This window comes from Bombina bombina, chromosome 4 (genome assembly GCF_027579735.1).
Source record: "Bombina bombina isolate aBomBom1 chromosome 4, aBomBom1.pri, whole genome shotgun sequence".
Classification (NCBI taxonomy): Eukaryota; Metazoa; Chordata; class Amphibia; order Anura; family Bombinatoridae; genus Bombina; species Bombina bombina.
The window spans coordinates 27,235,394-27,260,542 of record NC_069502.1 but is presented as its reverse complement, the minus strand read 5'-3'; the positions used below and the strand labels follow the sequence as shown (position 1 = coordinate 27,260,542).

At 39.8% G+C, this 25,149-nt stretch overlaps 1 protein-coding gene across 1 annotated transcript in view; it reads right to left on the bottom strand.

The window, feature by feature from the left end:
* Window positions 1–251: 251 nt before the first annotated feature.
* LOC128656811 (vomeronasal type-2 receptor 26-like) overlaps window positions 252–25,149 on the bottom strand; it is a 58,287-nt gene continuing 33,389 nt past the window's right edge. The window contains exon 3 of the mRNA XM_053710973.1: window positions 252–1,249. Within this exon, the coding sequence (XP_053566948.1) occupies window positions 348–1,249 (902 nt within the window). The 3' untranslated portion in view covers window positions 252–347. The remainder of the gene's footprint in view (window positions 1,250–25,149) is intronic.

The window sequence follows — 25,149 nt, the reverse complement described above, 5'->3', positions numbered from 1 at the left end:
CATTGTTGCTCCTTCAATAATATTTGTCTATTTTGCATTGCATTATATGCATGTTGTCATTTGTTTATTGTAAGCAATACATATATACACTGTTTTATTATCAATATATTCATTATATCTGTTCTAGCACCTTCTATAGGATATATATTTGTATTTTATTTCCTGTATTCTCATAAAATACATGACAGTATATGATTTTAAAGAAAACATATGAAAAATTATTTTTTTTACTTTAATTTTTGGGGGGATTTATGTCAAGGCATTGATGATTCAGCCTCACAATTATTGAACTGTCTAACTCAAATATATTTCAGTAAAAATCTAAAACAAGAATGTAATAATTTCTACTAATGAACTTTTCTTGTAACATAAGCTCGAGAGTTAAGGTCAGGTCTCATTAGTATAATATAACATTTAGGAATAAAGATACAGAAGAGAAGTCCAGCACCAGATGCCAAGATCGTGAAGACCTCCACAGCCACCATATATTTGCCTTTGGTGCTGAGGTAGGCTGGGATGAATGTGACCCAAACACTGCAGAAGACCAGCATGCTGAAGGTAATGTACTGAGCTTCATTGTAAGTGTCCGGCAGTTTTCTGGCAAAAAAAGCCACAACAAAGCTTAGAAAAGCCAAAACCCCCATGTAACCAACGACAATATAGAAAATAGCGTCTGACCCTTCATTACACTGTAGTATGATTTTGTCATGCTTTGTATGGGTGTCGTATTCCTGAAAAGGGGGAAAGATGAGCAACCAAATGACACATATCACCATCATTCCAAGGGAGCAGAAGACTACAATGCAGTAGGGTATTCTTTTCCCTATCCATTTTCTTAATTTGCTGTTGGGTTTCATAGCATTAAAGGCAATGACTACAGTGACTGTTTTTGCCAAAATACAGGAAACAGCAAGAGTGAAAATAATTCCAAAGGCAGCTTGTCTAACCATACAGGTCACTGTTACAGGACGTCCAATAAAAAGCAAAGAGCAGAGGAAGCACATGGCGAGTGAAATTAGTAGCGAGTAGCTGAGATTCTCATTATTGGCTTTAACAATTGCAGTCTGTCTGTGCTTTATAAATACACCTAAAACGGCAACTGTTACAGCAGAGTGGAAAATTGCCAGGACTGACATGACTTCACCAAGTGGATCCAGATAGGAGAGGAATTCTATGATTCTTGGAATACACATCACCTTGTCTTTATCAGGCCATAGGTCCTCAGGACACTGCAGGCAATTTTCAAAATCTAGAAAAAAACAGATCATTGAAATATTTATGTTTTAGTTTTTAATATAACAATATTTACAACTTGCTGCGTCAGTACTGGGGAGTTATAAAATGTAATTATTATAGGATAAGATAGTATTAGAATAAGGATTTATATTAGTCAGGATTTAGTTAGCAATGGGTTAAATCCCTTTTAAAGCTATTACATTAGAACAGTGACATTAACATTCAGAACTGTTGCTCATTTAAATAAAAAACCCTAGTGCTAGATAGGAAAAAAAAGTTATTTAAAATTACTATTAAGTACTGCTATTGAACTGCGCATGAGTAAAGTTAAAATAACATTATTTATACATCAGGCAAATGTATGAAGTCTTATAAGGATGTTAAGATATATATAATTAGCCTTTCACTTATGGTATGGGCTATCTGATTGGTCTAAGATTTATATAAATACAGTGATGTGGAACTCAAATTCTGTAATCAGATACCTTATGATCTCTGGTATTTTATTGTTACTTGTTGTGATTGTTAATAAATAGATTTGTGTCAACTAATATTTGATAGTTGTAAGTGTTACTTATTATTATTTTATTATTATTATTATCGGTTATTTGTAGAGCGCCAACAGATTCCGCAGCGCTATAAACAAAGGGGGAGTACAACAAAACAATTATAGGGTAGAGGGTCCTGCCAAGAGTTGCACTGTTGTAGTCAGCTCTTAAGAAGGTGATCTACAAACAGCTGGACTCTTAGGCTTACATGCTAAGAGGGTTCAGGGGATTGCAGTGGAGGAGAGGAACTGGTATTAGGAAAGGTTAGCGTAGGTTGTATGCGTCCCTGAACAGTAGAGTCTTTAGGGAGCACTTGAAGCTTTTAAAACTAGAAGAGAGTCTTGTGGAGCGAGGCAGAGAGTTCCACAAGATGGGAGCCAGTCTGGAGAAGTCCTGTAAACGGGAGTGTGATGAGGTGACAAGAGAGGTGGAGAGTAGGAGGTCATGAGTAGAGCGAAGGGGATGGGAGGGAGAGTATCTGGAGACAAGGTCTGAGATGTAGGGGGGAGCAGTGCAGTTGAGGGCTTTGTATGTCAGAGTGAGAGTTTTGTGTTTGATCCTAGAGGCAAGAGGAAGCCAGTGAAGGGATTGGCAGAGAGGCGCAGCAGATGAAGAGCGACGTGTAAGGAAGACGAGTCTGGCAGAGGCATATAAATACTTAATCTGTTATAACCCAGATTGTATGTTGTCTGTAGTTAGTAAAATCAAGCCAAGGCATAAAATACTTATCGAGGAGGAATTCTCACTAAGTGCATTTTTCTCTCTCTGTGAGATCATACATTTCTTGCTTATTATTATTATTATTATCAGGTATTTGTAGAGCGCCAACAGATTCCGCAGCGCTGTAAACATAGTCGATGTACAGGATAGCTTTTGTAGGGGTCAAGTGGGTAAAGGGCCCTGCCGAGAGTTTCACTGTTGTAGTCGGCTCTTATGAAGCGATCTGTAAACAGCTGGGCCCATAGGCTTACAATCTAAGGGGTTCAAGGGGAAAGCAATGGCGTTAGGAAAGGTTAGTGTTGGTTGTATGCATCCCTGAATAGTAAAGATTTTAGGGAGTGCTTGAAGCTGTTAAAACTAGGGGAGAGTCTTATGGAGCGAGGCAGGGAATTCCACAAGATGGGGGCCAGTCTGGAGAAGTCCTGCAAACGGGAATGTGAGGAAGTAACAAGAGAGGAGGAGAGGAGGAGATCCTGAACTGATCGAAGGGGACGGGAGGGAGAGTATCTAGAGACAAGTTCTGAGATGTAGGGGGAGCAGTGCAGTTGAGAGCTTTATATGTCAGGGTGAGGATTTTATGTTTAATCCTAGAGGCAAGAGGAAGCCAGTGAAGGGATTGGCAGAGAGGTGCAGCAGATGAAGAGCGACGAGTAAGGAAGATGAGCCTGGCAGAGGCATTCATAATGGATTGTAAAGGAGCTATGCGGCAGCTAGGTAGACCAGAGAGGACGGAGTTGCAGTAGTCGAGACGGGAAAGGATGAGAGAGTGGATTAAAATCTTGGTTGTATCTTGTGTAAGGAAATGTCTAATTTTAGTGATGTTTTTAATGTTTTGGAAGCGGCAGGCTTTAGCCAAGGACTGAATGTGAGGAGTGAAAGAAAGATCTGAGTCAAGTGTGACCCAAAGACATTGGGCGTGCGGGGTAGGGCCCGGTAATGATGGAATTATCAACAGTTATAGAAATTTTGGGGGTGGAGACAATGGAAGAAGGGGGAAAAATAAGGAGTTCAGTTGCTAATTACTTACTAGTGACAGCCCTAAACATATTACAACAAGTACAACAATAGTTATACTCATTAAAGCAAGTTATAGAGTAACAAGCTCTGCTGATATCATTCATGTTATTGTAACTGGAAACAAAACAGGACTGGCATGAACAAATTGCAGTTATACAACAATTAAACAATAATGAGTACTTTCAAGTCACATGAGAAAAATTGTGCATTTTTTTGTTTTGTTGTTCTGACATTGGGGATATTAAGAATCGGACAGATTACGAGTTTTGCGTTATGAGTGGCTCGGTAATAACTTGCAAGTTATTGTCACCGCTCACCTTTAATAGCGCTGCTATTACAGGTTGGCAAAAACCCGGCAATATGGCTGCATTGAGCTCCATACCGCACACAAATACCAGCGCTGCTTTGAGCTGATTTGACGTGCTCGTGCACAAAGTCCCCATAGACATCAATGGGGAGAGCCGGCAAAAAAAAAGCATAACACCTGCAATAACGGAGCGTAAAGTTTAGTTATGAGTCTTATGGTACAGCTTTGTAGCGTAAAACCCATAACTACTGACTTTCAGGTGGCGGTACAGATCTTGTAGTTATCAATATTGCTGGACCATGCTAAGATTTGCGTGCAAGTGTATCGTAAAACCGAATTACCAGAGAATGATAATCACATCTCTGTAGTGTAGTTGGCTTAGCGCACCTTCGGCTCAGCACATGAGCAAAAGCTAGAAGAGACTTTAGTAGTGCGCCCCATAGAAGTCTATGGGGAACGGGAGTTAGCAGGGCTGCGCTATCCCGATGTTAGCACACCTGAAAATTTGCATCCACAAATTTTACTTTCAAGTTATAATATGAGCGCAAGAATAGCAGTGATATTGATTTAATTTGTGCGGTGTTAGCAATAAATTGCACTCATATTTTTGTCTCCACTTGTAATTTAGTCCATTATCAGAAGACAAATGTTTTTAACAAAGGAATGAGAAATAACAGATGGGAAGTGTATTGTTTTCCCTTTTTTTAATAAATAAAAACATGATAGTGCCACCCTAGAGATGCAGAGAGCTTTGATGAAAAGTCACTAGTGCTACGAAGACTACAATTACCACCAATTCACTACTAATGCTTCTGTTACCAGAATTATTGTTAGTACTATTAATACGTAGCTTTTAGTTGTGCAAGAGCAGGGATGGGGTTCTGGAAGCTGATGCTGCTCCGAAAAGCCTGAATGTGTGTGGACAGGTTCTCTTTCTGAGAAACACAAATAAGGGGGGTCCCTTAAACTAAGGGTAAATGGTATATTGTGCCTTAAAAAGGTTTATCACATATTCAACAAATCAACATTTGCATAAAAAAACTTACAGCTAGATTACAAGTGTGTGCGTTCGCCTTTTAAAGCTGAAAATATGGTATTTTCAGCATTAAAACAGCACCGCAGCCATTACAAGTCTTGTCAATATAGCTGTACCGCACGCCTTTTAGCGCAACGTCAGTACCGCACTCTTCCCATAGCACTAGTATTACGAGCGTTGCGTTCTGGCTAAAAAAAATGGTGTTACAGCCTAAAGCGCCAAGATCTGTAACTCAACCTAAAAGCAGTAGTTATGAAATTTTTTAGCTACAAATCTGTAACATAAAACTCACAACTGAAGTGTTCAAAAATGCACTAACACCCTTAAACTACCTATTAGCCCCTAAACTGAGGCGCTCCCACATTGCAAACACTAAATTAAATGTATTAACCACTTAAAAAAATATTAACTCCTATTCTGCCACTCCCTGACATCGTTGCTACTATAATAAACTTACTGAACCCTAAACCACCGCCCTTCAGCATCGCAAACACTATTCAAATATAATTAACCCCTAATCTGCTGTCCGCCCACATCGCCCCCACTATACTAGTTATTGAGTTATTAAGCCCTACACCGCCGCAACTAAAATAAAGCTATTAACCCCTAAACCGCAAGCCCCCCACAACGAAATATACAAAACTAAACGATTAACCCCTAAACCGCAAGCCCTTTCAAGTGCTCGTGCACGATTTCCCCATAGACATCAATGGGGAGAGCCGGCTAAAAAAAAGCCTAACACCTGCAATAATGGAGTGAAAAGCTCCGTAACGCAGCCCCATTGATTCCTATGGGGAAAGAAAATATATGTTTAAACCTAAGACTCTAACATAAACCCCCGAGTCTAAACACCCCTAATATGCTGCCCCCAACATCGCCGCCAACAATTATTAACCCCTAATCTGCCACCCCAATGTCGCTGCAAACTACATTACACTTATTAACCCCTAATCTGCCACCCCAATGTCGCCGCCATCTACATCACACTTATTAACCCCTAATCTGTCACCCCCGACATCGCCGCCAACACTTATTAACCAATAATCTGCCACCGAATGTCACTGCCGACTACATTACACTTATTAACCCCTAATCTGCCGCCCCAATGTCGCCGCCACATACATTACACTTATTAACCCCTAATCTGCCGCCCCCAATGTCGCCGCCACATACCTACACTTATTAACCCCTAATCTTTCACCACTATACTAAAGTTATTAACCCCTAAACCTTTGGCCTCCCACATCACTAACACTAATCAAATATGTTAAACCCTAAACCTAAGTCTAACCCTAACACCCCTAACTTTAATATAATTAAAATAAATCTAAATAAAAATCACTATTATTACCTAAATAATACCTATTTAAGACTAAATACTTACCTGTAAAATAAACCTAAGCTAGCAACAATATAACTAATAGTTACATTGCAGCTATCTTCCGGCAAGATTTAGAGATTTGTCGGTAAGGACCCACGTAGCTAACGCCGGCTTTTTTCTGGCCGCACCATAAAAATAACTCTGGTATTGAGAGTCCACATAAAGGCTGCGTTAGGCTCCAAAAAAGGAGCGTAGAGCATATTTAACGCAGCTTCAACTCTCGATACCAGAGTTGCTTACGCAAGCGGCCAGCCTCAAAAACGTGCTCGTGCACGATTCCCCCATAGAAAACAATGGGGCTGTTTGAGCTGAAAAAAAACCTAACACCTGCAAAAAAGCCGCGTTCAGCTCCTAACGCAGCCCCATTGTTTGCTATGCGGAAACACTTCCTACGTCTGCACCTAACACTCTAACATGTACCCCGAGTCTAAACACCCCTAACCTTACACTTATTAACCCCTAATCTGCCGCCCCCGCTATCGCTGACCCCTGCATATTATTATTAACCCCTAATCTGCCGCTCCGTAAACCGCCGCTACTTACATTATCCCTATGTACCCCTAATCTGCTGCCCTAACACCGCCGACCCCTATATTATATTTATTAACCCCTAATCTGCCCCACCCCAACGTCGCCTCCACCTGCCTACACTTATTAACCCCTAATCTGCCGAGCGGACCGCACCGCTATTATAATAAAGTTATTAACCCCTAATCCGCCTCACTAACCCTATAATAAATAGTATTAACCCCTAATCTGCCCTCCCTAACATCGCCGACACCTAACTTCAATTATTAACCCCTAATCTGCCGACTGGAGCTTACCGCTATTCTAATAAATGTATTAACCCCTAAAGCTAAGTCTAACCCTAACACTAACACCCCCCTAAATTAAATATAATTTACATCTAACGAAATTAATTAACTCTTATTAAATAAATTATTCCTATTTAAAGCTAAATACTTACCTGTAAAATAAATCCTAATATAGCTACAATATAAATTATAATTATATTATAGCTATTTTAGGATTTATATTTATTTTACAGGTAACTTTGTATTTATTTTAACCAGGTACAATAGCTATTAAATAGTTAAGAACTATTTAATAGCTAAAATAGTTAAAATAATTACAAAATTACCTGTAAAATAAATCCTAACCTAAGTTACAATTAAACCTAACACTACACTATCAATAAATTAATTAAATAAAATACCTATAATTATCTACAATTAAACCTAACACTACACTATCAATAAATAAATTAAATGCAATACCTACAAATAACTACAATGAAATAAACTATCTAAAGTACAAAAAATAAAAAAGAACTAAGTTACAAAAAATAAAAAAATATTTACAAACATAAGAAAAATATTACAACAATTTTAAACTAATTACACCTACTCTAAGCCCCCTAATAAAATAACAAAGCCCCCCAAAATAAAAAAATGCCCTACCCTATTCTAAATTACTAAAGTTCAAAGCTCTTTTACCTTACCAGCCCTGAACAGGGCCCTTTGCGGGGCATGCCCCAAGAAGTTCAGCTCTTTTGCCTGTAAAAAAAAAACATACAATACCCCCCCCAACATTACAACCCACCACCCACATACCCCTAATCTAACCCAAACCCCCCTTAAATAAACACTAAGCCCCTGAAGATCTTCCTACCTTATCTTCACCATACCAGGTTCACCGATCGATCCAGAAGAGCTCCTCCGATGTCCATCCTGGCCGACGACTGAACGACGAATGACGGTTCCTTTAAATGACGTCATCCAAGATGGCGTCCCTCGAATTCTGATTGGCTGATAGGATTCTATCAGCCAATCGGAATTAAGGTAGGAATATTCTGATTGGCTGATTCCATCAGCCAATCAGAATCAAGTTCAATCCGATTGGCTGATAGAATCCTATCAGCCAATCGGAATTCTAGGGACGCCATCTTGGATGACGTCATTTAAAGGAACCGTCATTCGTCGTTCAGTCGTCGGCCAGGATGGATGTTCCACGTCGGAGGTCTTCAGGATCCTGCCGCTCCGCTCCGGATGGATGACCATAGAAGATCCCGCTTGGATGAAGACTTCAATTGGATGGAAGACCTCTTCTGCCCCGCTTGGATGAAGACTTCAGCCGGATCATGGACCTCTTCAGCCCCCCGCTTGGGCTTGGATCAGGACATCGGAGGAGCTCTTCTGGATCGATCGGTGAACCTGGTATGGTGAAGATAAGGTAGGAAGATCTTCAGGGGCGTAGTGTTAGGTTTATTTAAGGGGGGTTTGGGTTAGATTATGGGTATGTGGGTGGTGGGTTGTAATGTTGGGGGGGGTATTGTATGTTTTTTTTTACAGGCAAAAGAGCTGAACTTCTTGGGACATGCCCCACAAAGGGCCCTGTTCAGGGCTGGTAAGGTAAAAGAGCTTTGAACTTTAGTAATTTAGAATAGGGTAGGGCATTTTTTTATTTTGGGGGGCTTTGTTATTTTATTAGGGGGCTTAGAGTAGGTGTAATTAGTTTAAAATTGTTGTAATATTTTTCTTATGTTTGTAAATATTTTTTTATTTTTTGTAACTTAGTTCTTTTTTATTTTTTGTACTTTAGATAGTTTATTTCATTGTAGTTATTTGTAGGTATTGTATTTAATTTATTTATTGATAGTGTAGTGTTAGGTTTAATTGTAGATAATTATAGGTATTTTATTTAATTAATTTATTGATAGTGTAGTGTTAGGTTTAATTGTAACTTAGGTTAGGATTTATTTTACAGGTAATTTTGTAATTATTTTAACTATTTTAGCTATTAAATAGTTCTTAACTATTTAATAGCTATTGTACCTGGTTAAAATAAATACAAAGTTACCTGTAAAATAAATATTAATCCTAAAATAGCTATAATATAATTATAATTTATATTGTAGCTATATTAGGATTTATTTTACAGGTAAATATTTAGCTTTAAATAGGAATAATTTATTTAATAAGAGTTAATTAATTTCGTTAGATTAAAATTATATTTAATTTACGGGGGTGTTAGTGTTAGGGTTAGACTTAGCTTTAGGGGTTAATACATTTATTAGAATAGCGGTGAGCTCCAGTCAGCAGATTAGGGGTTAATAATTGAAGTTAGGTGTCAGCGATGTTAGGGAGGGCAGAATAGGGGTTAATACTATTTATTATAGGGTTAGTGAGGCGGATTAGGGATTAATAACTTTATAATAATAGCGGTGCGGTCCGCTCGGCAGATTAGGGGGGGTAGTTATCAAGCCGTCTACTTTTCTGGCTTCGCCGGCCCAATACGCCCGCCTAAACTCGCCTCACATCGCCGCTGCGGACCTGAAAAAATACGCCTAAGTTATCAAATAAAGCTGTCAAAAAGCCGCGGGGCGATGAGCAGCGGACTGTGAGAGTTATCACTCATCCGATCTCGCTGCCCTTCGGCTTTTTCCCAGCTTTATTGCTAGCCTGTCACTAAGCACTCACACTAAACTACACTGTTCTACCCCCTATACCGGCGCCCCCGGAGCCTCCCGCAACTCAATAAAGTTACTAACCCCTAAACCGCCGCTCCTAGACCCTGCCGCAACTCTTATAAATGTATTAACCCCTAAACCGCCGCTCCTAGACCCCGCCGCAACTCTTATAAATGTATTAACCCCTAAACCGCTGCTCCTAGACCCCGCCGCAACTCTTATAAATGTATTAACCCCTAAACCGCTGCTCCTAGACCCCGCCGCAACTCTTATAAACGTATTAACCCCTAAACCGCCGCTCCTAGACCCCGCCGCAACTCTTATAAACGTATTAACCCCTAAACCGCCGCTCCTAGACCCCGCCGCAACTCTTATAAATGTATTAACCCCTAAACCGCCGCTCCCGGACACCGCTGCCACCTACAGTATACCTAGTAACCCCTATCCTGCCCCCCCTACACCGTCGCCCTCTATTATAAAATTATTAACCCCTATCCTGCTGATCCCGCACCTCTCCGCAACTAAATAAATAGTTTAACCCCTAAACTGCCGCTCCCTGAACCCGCCGCAAGTTCTTCTATCCCGGCGAAGTCATCTTCCAAGCTGGGTCTTGAATCTTCCTTCCGCCGATGCGGAACCACCTTCTTCACCGACGGACTACGACGAATGACGGCTCCTTTAAGGGACGTCATCCAAGATGGCGTCCCCTCAATTTCGATTGGCTGATAGGATTCTATCAGCCAATCGGAATTAAGGTAGGAAAATCTGATTGGCTGATGGAATCAGCCAATCAGATTGAGCTCGCATTCTATTGGCTGTTCCGATCAGCCAATAGAATGCGAGCTCAATCTGATTGGCTGATTGGATCAGCCAATCGGATTGAACTTGCATCTGATTGGCTGATTCCATCAGCCAATCAGAATTTTCCTACCTTAATTCCGATTGGCTGATAGAATCCTATCAGCCAATCGGAATTGAGGGGACGCCATCTTGGATGACGTCCCTTAAAGGAGCCGTCATTCGTCGTAGTCCGTCGGTGAAGAAGGTGGTTCCGCGTCGGCGGAAGGAAGATTCAAAACCCGGCTTGGAAGATGACTTTGCCCGGATAGAAGACCTCTTCAGCGCCTCTTTGAAGATGACATCGGCCGGATCAAAGACTTTTCTTCAGCGCCGCCTGGATGATGACTTCATCGGATGGAGGATTTCTTCAGCGCCGCTTGGAGGATTAACTTCTTCCGCTCCGGATGTCCTCTTCAGTTCCATCGGTGGCTCGGCTGAGTGAAGACAACTAAAGGTAGGATGATCTTCAGGGGATTAGTGTTAGGTTTTTGCAAGGGGGGTTTGGGTTAGATTAGGGGTATGTGGGTGGTGGGTTTTAATGTTGGGGGGGGGTTGTATTTTTCTTTTACAGGCAAAAGAGCTGTTTTCTTTGGGGCATGCCCCCACAAATGGCCCTTTTAAGGGCTGGTAAGGTAAAAGAGCTTTGAAATTTATTTAATTTAGAATAGGGTAGGGCATTTTTTTATTTTGGGGAGGTTTGTTATTTTATTAGGGGGCTTAGATTAGGTGTAAGTAGCTTAAAATTGTTGTAATATTTTTAACATGTTTGTAACTTATTTTTTTATTTTTTGTAACTTAGCTTTTTTTATTTTTTGTACTTTAGTTAGTTTATGTAATTGTATTTAATTGTAGTTATTTGTAGGTAGTTTATTTAATTAATTTAATGATAGTGTAGTATTAGGTTTAATTGTAACTTAAGTTAGGATTTATTTAACAGGTACATTTCTCTTTATTTTAGCTAGGTAAGCTATTAAATAGTTAATAACTATTTAATAGCTATTGTACCTAGTTGAAATAAATTGAAAGGTATCTGTAAAATAAATATAAATCCTAAGATAGCTAGAATATAATTATTATTTATATTGTAGCTATATTAGGGTTTATTTTAAAGGTAAGTATTTAGTTTTAAATAGGATTCATTTAGTTAATAAGAGTTAATTTATTTAGATTTATTTAATTAATATTTAAGTTAGGGGGGCGTTAGGGTTAGGGTTAGACTTAGGTTTAGGGGTTAATAATTTTATTACAGTGGCGGCGGCGTAGTGGGGGGCAGGATAGGGGTTAATAAATGTATTATAGGTGGCGACGGTGTAGGGGGGGCAGATTAGGGGTTATTAAATTTATTATAGGTGGCGACGGTGTAGGGGGGGCAGGATAGGGGTTAATAAATTTATTATAGGTGGCGACGGTGTAGGGGGGGGCAGATAGGGTTAATAAATTTATTATAGGTGGCGACGGTGTAGGGGGGGCAGGATAGGGGTTAATAAATTTATTATAGGTGGCGACGGTGTAGGGGGGGGCAGATTAGGGGTTAATACATTTAATATAGGTTGCGGCGGGTTCAGGGAGCGGCGGTTTAGGGGTTAATACATTTATTATAGTTGCGGTGGGCTCCGGGAGCGGCGGTTTAGGGGGTAATAACTTTATTTAGTTGCGGCGGTGTAGGGGGGGACAGATTAGTGGTGTTTAGACTCGGGGTACATGTTAGGGTGTTAGGTGTAGACAGCTCCCATAGAAATCAATGGGATGTCTGTCAGCAGCGATCTTGTACTTTCGCTATGGTCAGACTCCCATTGATTCCTATGGGATCCGCCGTCTCCAGGGGTGGCGGATTGAAAACCAGGTACGCTGGGCCGTAAAAGTGCCGAGCTTACCTGCCAGTTTTTTGATAACTAGCAAAAGTAGTGAGAATGTGCCGCACTTGTGTGCGGAACATCTGGAGTGACGTAAGAATCGATCTGTGTCGGACTGAGTCCGGCGGATCGATGCTTACGTCACAAAATTCTACTTTTGCCGGTCTCGAGCCTTTGATAACTAAGGCGTATCAGCCTCGCCACAAATACGATGCGGAATTCCAGCGTATTTGAGGTTGACGGCTTGATAACTAGGCCCCTAGGGGTTAATAAGTGTAGGCAGGTGGAGGCGACATTGAGGGGGCAGATTAGGGGTTAATAAATATAATATAGGGGTCGGCGGTGTTAGGGGCAGCAGATTAGGGGTACATAAGTATAACGTAGGTGGCGGCGCTTTGCGGTCGGCAGATTAGGGGTTAATTATTGTAGGTAGCTGGTTGCGACGTTGTGGGGGGCAGGTTAGGGGTTAATAAATATAATATAGGGGTCGCGGTGTTAGGGGCAGCAGATTAGGGGTACATAAGTATAACGTAGGTGGCGGTCGGCAGATTAGGGGTTAAAAAAATGTAATCGAGTGTCGGCGATGTGGGGGACCTCGGTTTAGGGGTACATAGGTAGTTTATGGGTGTTAGTGTACTTTAGAGTACAGTAGTTAAGAGCTTTATGAACCGGCGTTAGCCCAGAAAGCTCTTAACTACTGACTTTTTTCCTGCGGCTGGAGTTTTGTCGTTAGATGTCTAACGCTCACTTCATACACGACTCTAAATACCGGAGTTAGAAAAATCCCATTGAAAAGATAGGATACGCAATTTACGTAAGGGGATCTGCGGTATGGAAAAGTCGCGGCTGGAAAGTGAGCGTTAGACCCTTTTTTGAGTGACTCCAAATACCGGAGGTAGCCTAAAACCAGCGTTAGGAGCCTCTAACGCTGGTTTTCACGGCTAACGCCAAACACTAAATCTAGGCCTTAGGTTTTATTTTTATTGTACAGGTAAGTTTGTATTTATTTTAACTGGGTAGACTAGTTAGTAAATAGTTATTAACTATTTACTAACTACCTAGTTAAAATAAATACAAATGTACCTGTAAAATTAAACCTAACCTGTCTTACAGTTAAACCTAACATTACACTATAATTAAATAAATTAAATTACAAAAAATCATTTATCTAAATTACAAAAAATAAAAAACTCTGAAGGAGGCGGAGCCAGCACTTCACGATGGCAGCTGCACTTTAAATGAGCTCTCGCTTCTGAGCCTTGTAGTTTGACCCAAATTGCTATTTACACCCGACTCCAGCTCTTATCACAGTAGCCTTTCATCAAGCAGGTCTGCACATCGCATCCGGTCCAGGCGAGAAGAACTTACGGCAGTAGATTTCCTACACCTGAGAAGGCTGTGAATAGGCCGCACACAGACGCACCTTCAGTTGTAGACGCGTGTCTCTAGATTCAGCAAGGCTAATTCACTGCATCTAAAACTGTACGAGAACAACTTTGCCTGTCAGGCGGGGCTTGCAGCACTGTGAATCTGTACTCCTTCGCTGAGGTTAACAGCTGAATCACCTCAGGATAATTAAGGTACGCACCGCACCATAAGCTGACAGCACCTCAAACTTATTCAGCAGGCCTGCACCTCACTACGATCTCACTCAGAGCTGGAGGGGTGCTAATTGTACAATAGGATGAACTTCTGTTCATCGCCAACCTCACTTAAGCAGCAGACTCTATCTTAATATTCTATATTATCTAAAGCTACAATAAATAATTAAATAAAAGACAGAAAGAAATAGAGGTGAAGGGGAAGAACAAAATGTCTCCTAAAAAGAGTAACAAAAAGGACTCGCAGTGGAAAACTACTCCCTTAAAAACACCCTCGGTCAATAATTTCTTTAAAACCCTAGAACAAACAACCCCATCCAATAAGCAGCACACGAGAAGGTATGCAAAGGATATTTCTCTGATATCCTCACTCCATACCTTTTACGCCTATTTAATCAAATTCCGGAACAGTTGTCATTCCCAGACACAATGCTGCAGTCACATGTCTCAGTATTGCCCAAACCGGGGAAAGTTCCCAACATTCCTGCAAACTTTAGGCTGATATCTTTACTAAATGTCGACCTAAAGTTATATGCTAAGATATTGGTGATAAGAATGAATTGTATTCTCCCTCTTATTGTCCACCATGATCATGGTTAATTTTGTACCACAGAGAGAGGCAAAGGATAACACTATAAAAGTGCTAGACCTACTAGAACACATAAAGTCCAATAATATCTCAGCTATATACTTATCTTCTGACACCAAAAAGGCATTCAACCACTTAGACTGGACATTTTTACGCTCCACCCTCCTTCATTTTGGTTTCCCTGACAAATTCATAAGACAAATCATGGCACTATACCAGAACCCAACAGCCCAGATCAAGGTCAATGAATGCCTTTCGGATTCATTTGAAATTCAAAATGGGTCAAGACAGGGTTGCCCCCTGTCCCCTCTACTGTTTATCTTATCCTTAGAACTCCTACGACTCAATCCTAGTTTAAGTGGTTTGTACATAAACAAAAGATCATACAAATTAGCAATGTTCGCCGACGATGTCCTAATGATGCTCACTAACCCGATGACATCCCTTTCTGCTGTACTAGAAGAACTCACCAGATTTGGAAGGGTGTCCAACTTCTCAATAAATCTCAAGAAGTCAGAACTGCTCACATTGACTTATCTCCTAAAACAATAAATTATATCTTACAGATTTGCCCATTCAAAATACAAAAATTCTCCCTAAAATACTTATGGCTTCACTTATCCCCGGACCCAGTCTCTTTACGTAAGCTCAATTATGGTAAGCTAGTAGAAAAATTTAAACAATTTACCGTAGAATGGATGCCTAAGCACCTTTCTTGGCTGGGGAGGATTCATGCTGTAAAAATGATGCTTTTACCAAAAGCACTAAACTTACTACAAGCCTTGCCTCTACCAGGTGCACTGCATGATATTCATACCTTACAAGCCATTATTAATGATTATATCTGGAGGCATAGACCCCCCAGGATATCCAAACAAACATTATATAAACTGACAACTGAGGGCGGCCTAGGGGTGCCAGACCTGCTGACATATAAGCAAGCCATATCCTTGCAAAAAGTGGTTGAATGGACCACTTCTAACAGTGATTCTTGTAAAAGTTGGGTACAGCTTGCGACCAACTTGACAAACACAAACAATACAGGTATCCTTTGTTGGAATCCAGAAGTAGCAAACAAATCCACAATTTCCCTTTCTTCAACTGTAAACATGACATGGATAGATTGGACTCACCTGCGCAACAAATATCCAACTCTATCAACTAAATATTCCCCTTTAACTACTCTGCTCAATCTGCAAGATTTCCCAGCAGGCAAAGAATCTCAGAAAACAAACAAGCCTGATTTCTTAAGTGCACTTCCCATTTATCTTTTAACCTAAAATGGAAAACCTCTACCCAAAAGCCAGATAGACCAGTTAGGTGACGTTTTTTTTAAACCCTGGATAAGATACCATCAAATGTCTCATTTTATATTTATGCACAAGCACAAAAACACCATGACATGCAATCACTGCTTTTGAAATAATATGTGCTAGTAACATGGTCCCCAAAAAACTCATATCTATTTTATATAAATTGCTATTAAGATGTAAAAATCCCACATTACCTATTTACATAAGAGGGTGGGATTAGGGAATTGGGCTCCCAATCCTCCAGCATAGTCTGGAAGTCAAGAATTAAAACACTAGCAAAATCAGCACACTCGTACAAAGCACTAGAAACAACCATTAAGGTCATGATGCGTTGGTACTTGACTCCAACAAGAATCCAATACATGTTTACAAAAGCCAGTGATAAATGCAGGAGAGGTGTGGACAAAGAGAGAACTTCCTACATATTTGGTGGCAGTGTAAAGAGATAAAGTCCTTTTGGGAGATGATAACAAACAACATTAACTCAATTCTACACATTCAAATGCTTCTGACTCCAGATATCGCACTGCTTAATAAACGACTGAAAGTTATCTGTAGAATCAGGAAACACCTTTTTCAAATCTTACTTAATTCAGCAAAATAATTGATCCCAAGAAATTGGAAATTCCCCACTATTCCCTCTGAACAAGAGTGGAGAGTGTTAGTAGAACATTCCCTTACGATGGAGCGCTTTTATTATCTTAAGACAGGGAACATAAGCCTCTTTCACGATATGGTGTTTTTGTGGGAATCATGTACACAAAAGACGTTGCACTCCTAAATATGACACTCATAAACAAGGTCTTTGCCAGTCTCAATAGTACCCAAGTGGAACATGCTGGGCCTTCAAGGCACTCTAATGTGATCTATAGTGATGTCCCGAACTGTTCGCCCGCGAACGGTTCCCAGCAAACATAGCTTGTTCGCGTTCGCGGCTGCGGGCGAACACATGGTGATGTTCGATCCGCCCCCTATGTGTCATCATTGAGGAAACTTTGACCCTGTATGTCAAAGCCATCTGACACATTAGAGCCAATCATTATCAGAAACTCCCTCACAGACCCTCCCAGCTACTCGGAAGCCGCCATTTTAGACTCATAACGACCTTGCTGTCTTAGTGAGAGGACGTGTTGTGTTTGTACTCCTGACATTATAGGGAAATACATAGCTAGGCTAGTGTATTTAATGTCCACTACAGTCCAGAAGGACTCCACTCATCTCTGCTGCAAGGACAGCACCCCAAAAAGCCCTTTTTAGGGCTATATTTCATGCCTGTTTTTTTTTTTTTTTTTCGTATTTTTATTAGCATTTGCCTGGCTTTCAGCCTGTGTGTTTAAGGCTCACAGCATATGCTGTGATTACTGCCACCACTGATATCTCAATAACAACATTAGTTTAAATTTAACTAACCAAAAATTTTAATTATTTTGCTAGTGTAATTTTTTTTCATTTTCTATCAGGCCTGTGTCACACAGCATATACTCTGGTTCATTGCTCTGTGCCAGCCACCAGTGTTAATATCCGTTTATAACATTATTTTAAATTAAAAAAAAAAAAAAATGTTGCTAGTGTAATCTAATTACATTTTCTATCAGGCCTGTGTCTGTCAGGCTCACTCAGCATTAATTTACCTCAATTTTTTCAGTCTTTTGGTTAATTGGTCTATGCCAGGCAGCCACCACTCATATCTTCTTCACCTTAATTTAAATATTAAAAAAAAAAAGTTTAAATTTTTTTGATAGTGTAATCTAATATCATTTTCTATCAGGCCTGTGTGTTTTGCTGACATACAGAGCCTACTGTGTTTACTTGCTGCCCTCCCTAGTCTATGAGCCACGACTCATATGTGTTTAACCTTTTTTTAATTCCCCCCCCCCCCCCCAAAAATAATTTAAATAATTTTTCTAGTGTAATCTAATAGTATTTTCTATTAGGCGTGTGTGTATCTGACTTACAGAGCCTACTGTTTTTAATAGCTGCCCTTCCAAGGCTATCAGCCACGACTCATATGTATGTGCTTAACCTTTTTCTTTAAATTCCCCCAAAAAAGTCTTTAAATCATTATGCTAGTGTAATCTAATTTTATTTTCTATCAGGCCTGTGTCTAATTGTCTATCTGACTTACACAGCATACTGTTGTTAATTGCTGCCCTACGTAGCAGCCAGCCAGTGTGACCACTCATATGTGCATTGCACTTCTTAACATAATTTTAATATTAAAATCTAAAATTTTAAAATATTTTGCTAGTGTAATCTAACTTAATTTTCTATCAGGCCTGTGTTTTTGTCACTTACACAGCATACTGTGTTAAATTGCTGCCCTACCTACCATCCACGACTCATATCTGCCAGCCTGTGTGCCAGGCCCAACTAGCCAATTACTGGCACTAATCATAATTCTTGTAATTGTATAAAAAAAAAAAAAATTCATAATTTTTTGGACTGCAAATATTCAGTCTACTAGTGCCATTGAATTGCAGTTTCCTCCTGCCTGGAAGCCTTATGAAGGGCCTTATGAAGACTGAGCCAAGGTTGTATTGTAGTATTTGGTTTGGCTAATCATGATGGCAATGTAGACCACCACCGAGAGTCCTGGAAGTAACAGGGATGACATGAAAGTGCTAAGAATAGTACTACTTGAAACAACCGAGTTAGCCATGGGTGTTAATCCAAGACCTCTTGGCTTTATTTTTTTTTTGGGTGCGGCTAATCATGCAGGCAATATAGTGCTGCCGCCATTCGGTGTTGTATCAGCTATTAAACTAATAAGAACAGTACTACCAAAATACAGCCAATGAAGGGCCTTATGAAGACTGAGCCAAGGTTTGATTGTAGTATTTGGTTTGGCTAATCATGATGGCCATGTAGAACACCACGAGAGTCCTGGAAGTAACAGGGATGACATGAAAGTGCTAAGAATAGTACTACTTGAAACAACCGAGTTAGCCATGGGTGTTAATCCAAGACCTCTTGGCTTTATTTTTGTTTTGGGTGCGGCTAATCATGCAGGCCATATAGAGCTGCCACCATTCGGTGTTGTATCAGCTATTAAACTAATAAGAACAGTACTACCAAAATACAGCCAATGAAGGGCCTTATGAAGACTGAGCCAAGGTTGTATTGTAGTATTTGGTTTGGCTAATCATGATGGCCATGAAGACCACCACCGAGAGTCCTTGAAGTAACAGGGATGACATGAAAGTGCTAAGAATAGTACTACTTGAAACAACCGAGTTAGCCATGGGTGTTAATCCAAGACCTCTTGGCTTTATTTTTGTTTTGGGTGCGGCTAATCATGCAGGCCATATAGAGCTGCCACCATTCGGTGTTGTATCAGCTATTAAACTAATAAGAACAGAACTACCAAAATACAGCCAATGAAGGGCCTTATGAAGACTGAGCCAAGGTTGTATTGTAGTATTTGGTTTGGCTAATCATGATGGCCATGTAGGCCACCACCGAGAGTCCTGGAAGTAACAGGGATGATGAGATGAAAGTGCTAAGAATAGTACTACTTGAAACAAACAAGTTAGCCATGGGTGTTAATCCAAGACCGCTTGGCTTTTTTTTGGTTTGGGTGCGGCTAATCATGCAGGCCATATAGAGCTGCCACCATTCGGTGTTGTATCAGGTATTAAAATAATAAGAACAGTACTACCAAAATACAGCCAATGAAGGGACTATGAAGACTGAGCAAAGGTTGGATTGTAGTATTTTGTTAGGCTAATCATGATGGCCATGTAGACCACCCCCAAGAGGCCTGAAAGTAACAGGGATGAAAGTGCTAAGAATAGTACTAATTGAAACAACAGAGTTAGCCTTGGCTTTTTTTTGGGTTTTGGTGCGGCTAATCATGAAGGCCAGATAGACCTGCCACCATTCGGTGTTGTAACAGGTATTAAACTGCTAAGAACAGTACTACTGAACACAACCTAGTTAGTTACCATGGGTCCCAGAGCATATGTTTTGTTATTATATTTTGTAAGGGTAATCATGCAGGCCATATAGAACTCCACCGATAGGGTGAGTAACAGGTATTGAAATGCTAAGAACAGTACTACTTAACGCAAAGTTAACATGGGTCCTAGAGCATATGTCTTATTATTATATTTTGTTAGGGTAATCATGCAGGCCATATAGACCTCCCCCGATAGGGTGAGTAACAGGTATTAAAATGCTAAGAAGAGTACTACTTAACACAACCTAGTTACCATGGGTGCCAGACCGCATGTCTTGTTATTCTATTTTGTAAGGGTAATCATGCAGGCCATATAGACCTCCCCAGATAGGGTGAGTAACAGGTATTAAAATGCTAAGAACAGTACTAATTAACACAAGCTAGTTACCATGGGTCCCACACCGCGTGTTTTGTTGTTATACTTTGTCAGGGTAATCATGCAGTCCATATAGACCTCCCCCAAAAGGGTGTAACAGGTATTAAAATGCTAAGAACAGTACAAATTAACACAACCGAGTTACCATGGGTCACAGACCCAGAGCAGATGTCTTATTATATTTTGTATGGGTAATCATGCAGGCCGTATAGATAGGGTGAGTAACAGGTATTAAAATGCTAAGAAGAGTAATAATTAACACAACCTAGTTACCATGGGTCCCAGACCGCATGTTTTGTTATTATATTTTGTAAGGGTAATCATGCAGGCCATGTAGACCTCCCCTAACAGGTATTAAAATGCAAAGGAAATTACTACTTAACACAAACTAGTTACCATGGGTCCCAGACTGCATGTTTTTTAATTATATTTTGTAAGGGTAATCATGCAGGCCATGTAGACCGCCACCGATAGGGTGAGTAACAGCTATTAAAATGCTAAGGATATTACTACTTAACACAACATAGTTACCATGGGTCCAAGACCCAGAGCAGATGTCTTATTAGTATATTTGGCATGGGTAATCATCCAGGCCGTATAGACCTCCCCAAATAGGGGGAGTTAGAGAGATTAAAGTGCTAAGAATGGTACTACTTAAAACACAACCTAGTTAACATGGGTCCCAGACCGCATGTCTTATTATTATATTTTTTCAGGGTAATCAGGCAGGCCATATAGACCTCCCCCGATAGGGGGGGTAACAGGGATTAAAGTGATAAGAAAAGTACTAATTAACACAAGCTAGTTACCATGGGTCCAACACCGTGTGTCTTGTTGTTATACTTTGTCAGGGTAATCATGCAGGCCATATAGACCGCCCTTGATAGGGGGAGTAACAGGGATTACAGTTCTAAGAATAGTACTACTTAAACACAACCTAATTATCATGGGTCCCAGACCAGATGTTTTCTTGTTATACTTTGTCAGGCTAATCATGCAGGCCATATAGACCTCCAACAAAAGGGTGGGTAAGAGGGATTCAAGTGATAAGAAAAGTTTTACTTAACACAACAAAATTACCATGGGTCCCCGAACGCGTGTCTTGTTGTTATACTTTGTCAGTGTAATCATAACCGCCATATAGACCTCCACCAATAGGGGGAGTTACAGGGCTGAAACTGCGAAGAATAGTACTACTTAACACAACCTAGTTGGGTCCAAGACCGCATGTTTAATTATTAGACTTTATCAGGATAATTATATATCTAAAAAATCTATCTATTTTTCTTCTATCAATTCTATCTAACTATCAATCTATGTATATCTATCTATCTATCCTATCGATCGATCTATCTTCTGTCCGGACTGTTTTGAGACAGCCACTTGTGTTTCTGACAAATTTGAAGTAGGAGGACAGAACAATCATCTTCTTCCATCTCCCGGTTCCAAAAATGAAGGCCATATAGACCTCAACCGATAGGGGGAGTAACAGGTTGTAGTAAAATGTTAAGAATAGTACTACTTTACACACCACGGGTCACAGACCACATGTCTTATTGTTATACTCTGTCATGGAAATTATATATATTTCAAATCGATTTATTTATCTATCAAATCGATCGAACTATCAAACGTATCGATCAAATGTAGATTGCATCTTTTGATCGATGTAATTCGTATCTATAAAATGTATATTACATATTTTGGTTGATGTCATTTGTATCTATAAAATGTATATTGCATCTTTGATTCGATAACATTCGTATCTATCAAATGTATATTGCATCTATTGATCGATGTAATTCGTATCTATCAAATGTATATTGCATCTGTTGAGCTATGTACAGTGTATCGATCGTATGTATATTGCATCGATTGAGCTATGTAATCTATGTATCTATCTATCAAATCTACCTATCTCGTGGTTCTGCAAGTGGACTGTTTGCGGTTGATTGCGGTGCGTTACACTTGGAGTTTGCTCTGTCACTGTGATGCGGCCGTAACCCTTACACTACCTGATAGATACAACATCATTACTGATGTTTTAAAGCACGTTATTGCAAACAATTTGGGAATGTTAGGTGATTTAGGCCCTTTATGGGTTAAAAGCAGACTCTGCATAAACTATGTAATTTTACATGGGAGTTTTGCCAGGGATCCCCCTCCAGCATGCCACAGTCCAGGTGTCAGTAACCTTGAAACAACTTTTACATCACTATTGTGGCCAGAAAGAGTCCTTGTAGGTTTTAAAATTCGCCTGCCTATTGAATTCAATGGCCGTTCGCGAACCGAAAATTTTAAGTTCGCAACATCACTAGTGATCTACATTAAATTTAATCCGTGTCGCACGCACACCTTAGCCTGTACGTGATAATTGCCCTCAGACCGGGAGAAATAAACAGAACAACTTGAAATTTGAAATCCTGTAACCTATGTATTTTTTTATTATTTTGCTTGATTAGATATTTAGTTATGTTAATTCTGCTGTATAAACAAGGAAAAATTGAAAGAGACATTCAGAATGTGGATCATTAGCGAATAATAGTGAGGAAATGGACAATCAATAATATAGCCAGGGGAACAATATGACTCTGTAAGCACTTGGACTGTCCCGCATAATTCTATAAATGGATGCCCCATTTGGGGAAAGTTATATTGCTGTATGTATACCTACTATTTGTTCCACATGTCTCTTTTTCAATAATGTCTCAATAAAAAAAAATAAAAAAAATAATAAACTCTAAATTATAAAATATAATAAACACTAAATTACACCAAAAAAAAGATGGTGTCCCTTGAATTCCGATTGGCTGATAGAATTCTATCAGCCAATTGGAATTAAAGGGTAAAAAATCCTATTGGTTGATGCAATCAGCCAGCCAATATGATTAAGCTTGTATTCTATTGGCTGTTCCAATCAGCCAATAGAATGCAAGCTCAATCCTATTGGCTGATTGGATCAGCCAATAGGATTGAAGCTCAATCCTATTGGCTGATTGCAGATGTCAAGGGACAACATCTTGGATGACATCATTTAAAGGAACCTTCATTCTTCAAGAACCATCAAAAGAAGAGGATGCTCAATGCTGGATGTCTTGAAGATGGAGCCACTCCGCGTCGGAAGGATGAAGATAGAAGATGCCGTCTGGATGTAGACTTCTGCCTGCCTGGAGGATGACTTCTTGCCGCTTGTATGAAGACTTCTCCTGCCTTCTTTGAGGACTTCTTGCCGCTTGGATGAAGACTTCTCCCGGATGGATGAGGATGGATGTCCGATCTTCAAAAACAGTAAGTGGATCTTGGGGGGGGTTAGTGTTAGTTCTTTTAAGGGTTTATTGGGTGGGTTTTATTTTTAGATTAGGGTTTGGGCAACGTAAAAGAACTTAATGCCCTTTTAAGGGCAATGCCCATTCAAATGCATTTTTCAGGGCAATGGGGAGCTTAGGTTTTTTAGGTAGGTTTTTAATTTGGGGGGTTGGTTGTGTGGGTGGTGGGTTTTACTGTTGGGGGGATGTTAATATTTTTTTATTACAGGTAAAAGAGCTGATTTCTTTGGGGCAATGCCCTGCAAAAGGCCCTTTTAAGGGCCATTGGCAGTTTAGTGTAGGCTAGAGGATTTTTATTTGGGGGGTTATTTTTATAGGGCTTGTAATTAGTTTAACTATTTGATCATTTCTTTTTTATTTTGTGTAATTTAGTTTTTATTATTTTTTGTAATTTAGAGTTTATTATTTTTTGTAATTTAGATAAATGTTTTTTTTTGTAATTTAATTTATTTAATTTTAGTGTAATGGTAGGTTTTAGTGTAAGACAGGTTAAGTTTTATTTCACAGATAAGTTTGTATTTATTTTAGCTAGGTAGTAAATAGTTAATAACTATTTAATAACTAATCTACCTAGTGAAATTAAATACAAACTTACCTGTGAAATAAAAATAAAACATAAGCTAGACACAATATACAGTTTGAAGAAAAAGTATGTGAACCCTTTGGAATGATATGGATTTCTGCACAAATTGGTCATAAAATGTGATCTGATCATCAGCTAAGTCACAACAATAGACAATCACAGTCTGCTTAAACTAATAACACACAAAGAATGAAATGTACTTGCCATGTTTTTATTGAACACACCATGTAAACATTCACAGTGCAGGTGGAAAAAGTATGTAAACCCTTGGATTTAATAACTGGATGAACCTCCTTTGGCAGCAATAACTTCAACCAAACGTTTCCTGTAGTTGCAGATCAGACATTCACAACGGTCAGGAGTAATTCTTGACCATTCCTCTTTACAGAACTATTTCAGTTCAGCAATATTCTTGGGATGTCTGGTGTGAATAGCTTTCTTGAGGTCATGCCACAGCATCTCAATCAGGTTGAGGTCAGGACTCTGACTGGGCCACTTCAGAAGGCGTATTTTCTTCTGTTTTAGCCATTCTGTTGTTGATTTACTTCTACGCTTTGGGTCATTGTCCTGTTGCAACACCCATCTTCTGTTGAGCTTCAGCTGGTAGACAGATGGCCTTAAGTTCTCCTGCAAAATGTCTTGATAAACTTGGGAATTCATTTTTCCTTTGATGATAGCAATCCGTCCAGGCCCTGACGCAGCAAAGCAGCCCCAAACCATGATGCCCCCACCACCATACTTCACAGTTGGGATGAGGTTTTGATGTTAGTGTGCTGTGCCTCTTTTTCGCCACACATAGTATTGTGTGTTTCTTCAAAACAACTCAACTTTGGTTTCATCTGTCCACAGAATATTTTGCCAGTACTGCTGTGGAACATCCAGGTGCTCTTGTGCAAACTGTAAACGTACAGCAATGTTTTGTTTGGACAGCAGTGGCTTCCTCTGTGGTATCCTCCCATAAAATCCATTCTTGTTTAGTGTTTTACGTATTGTAGA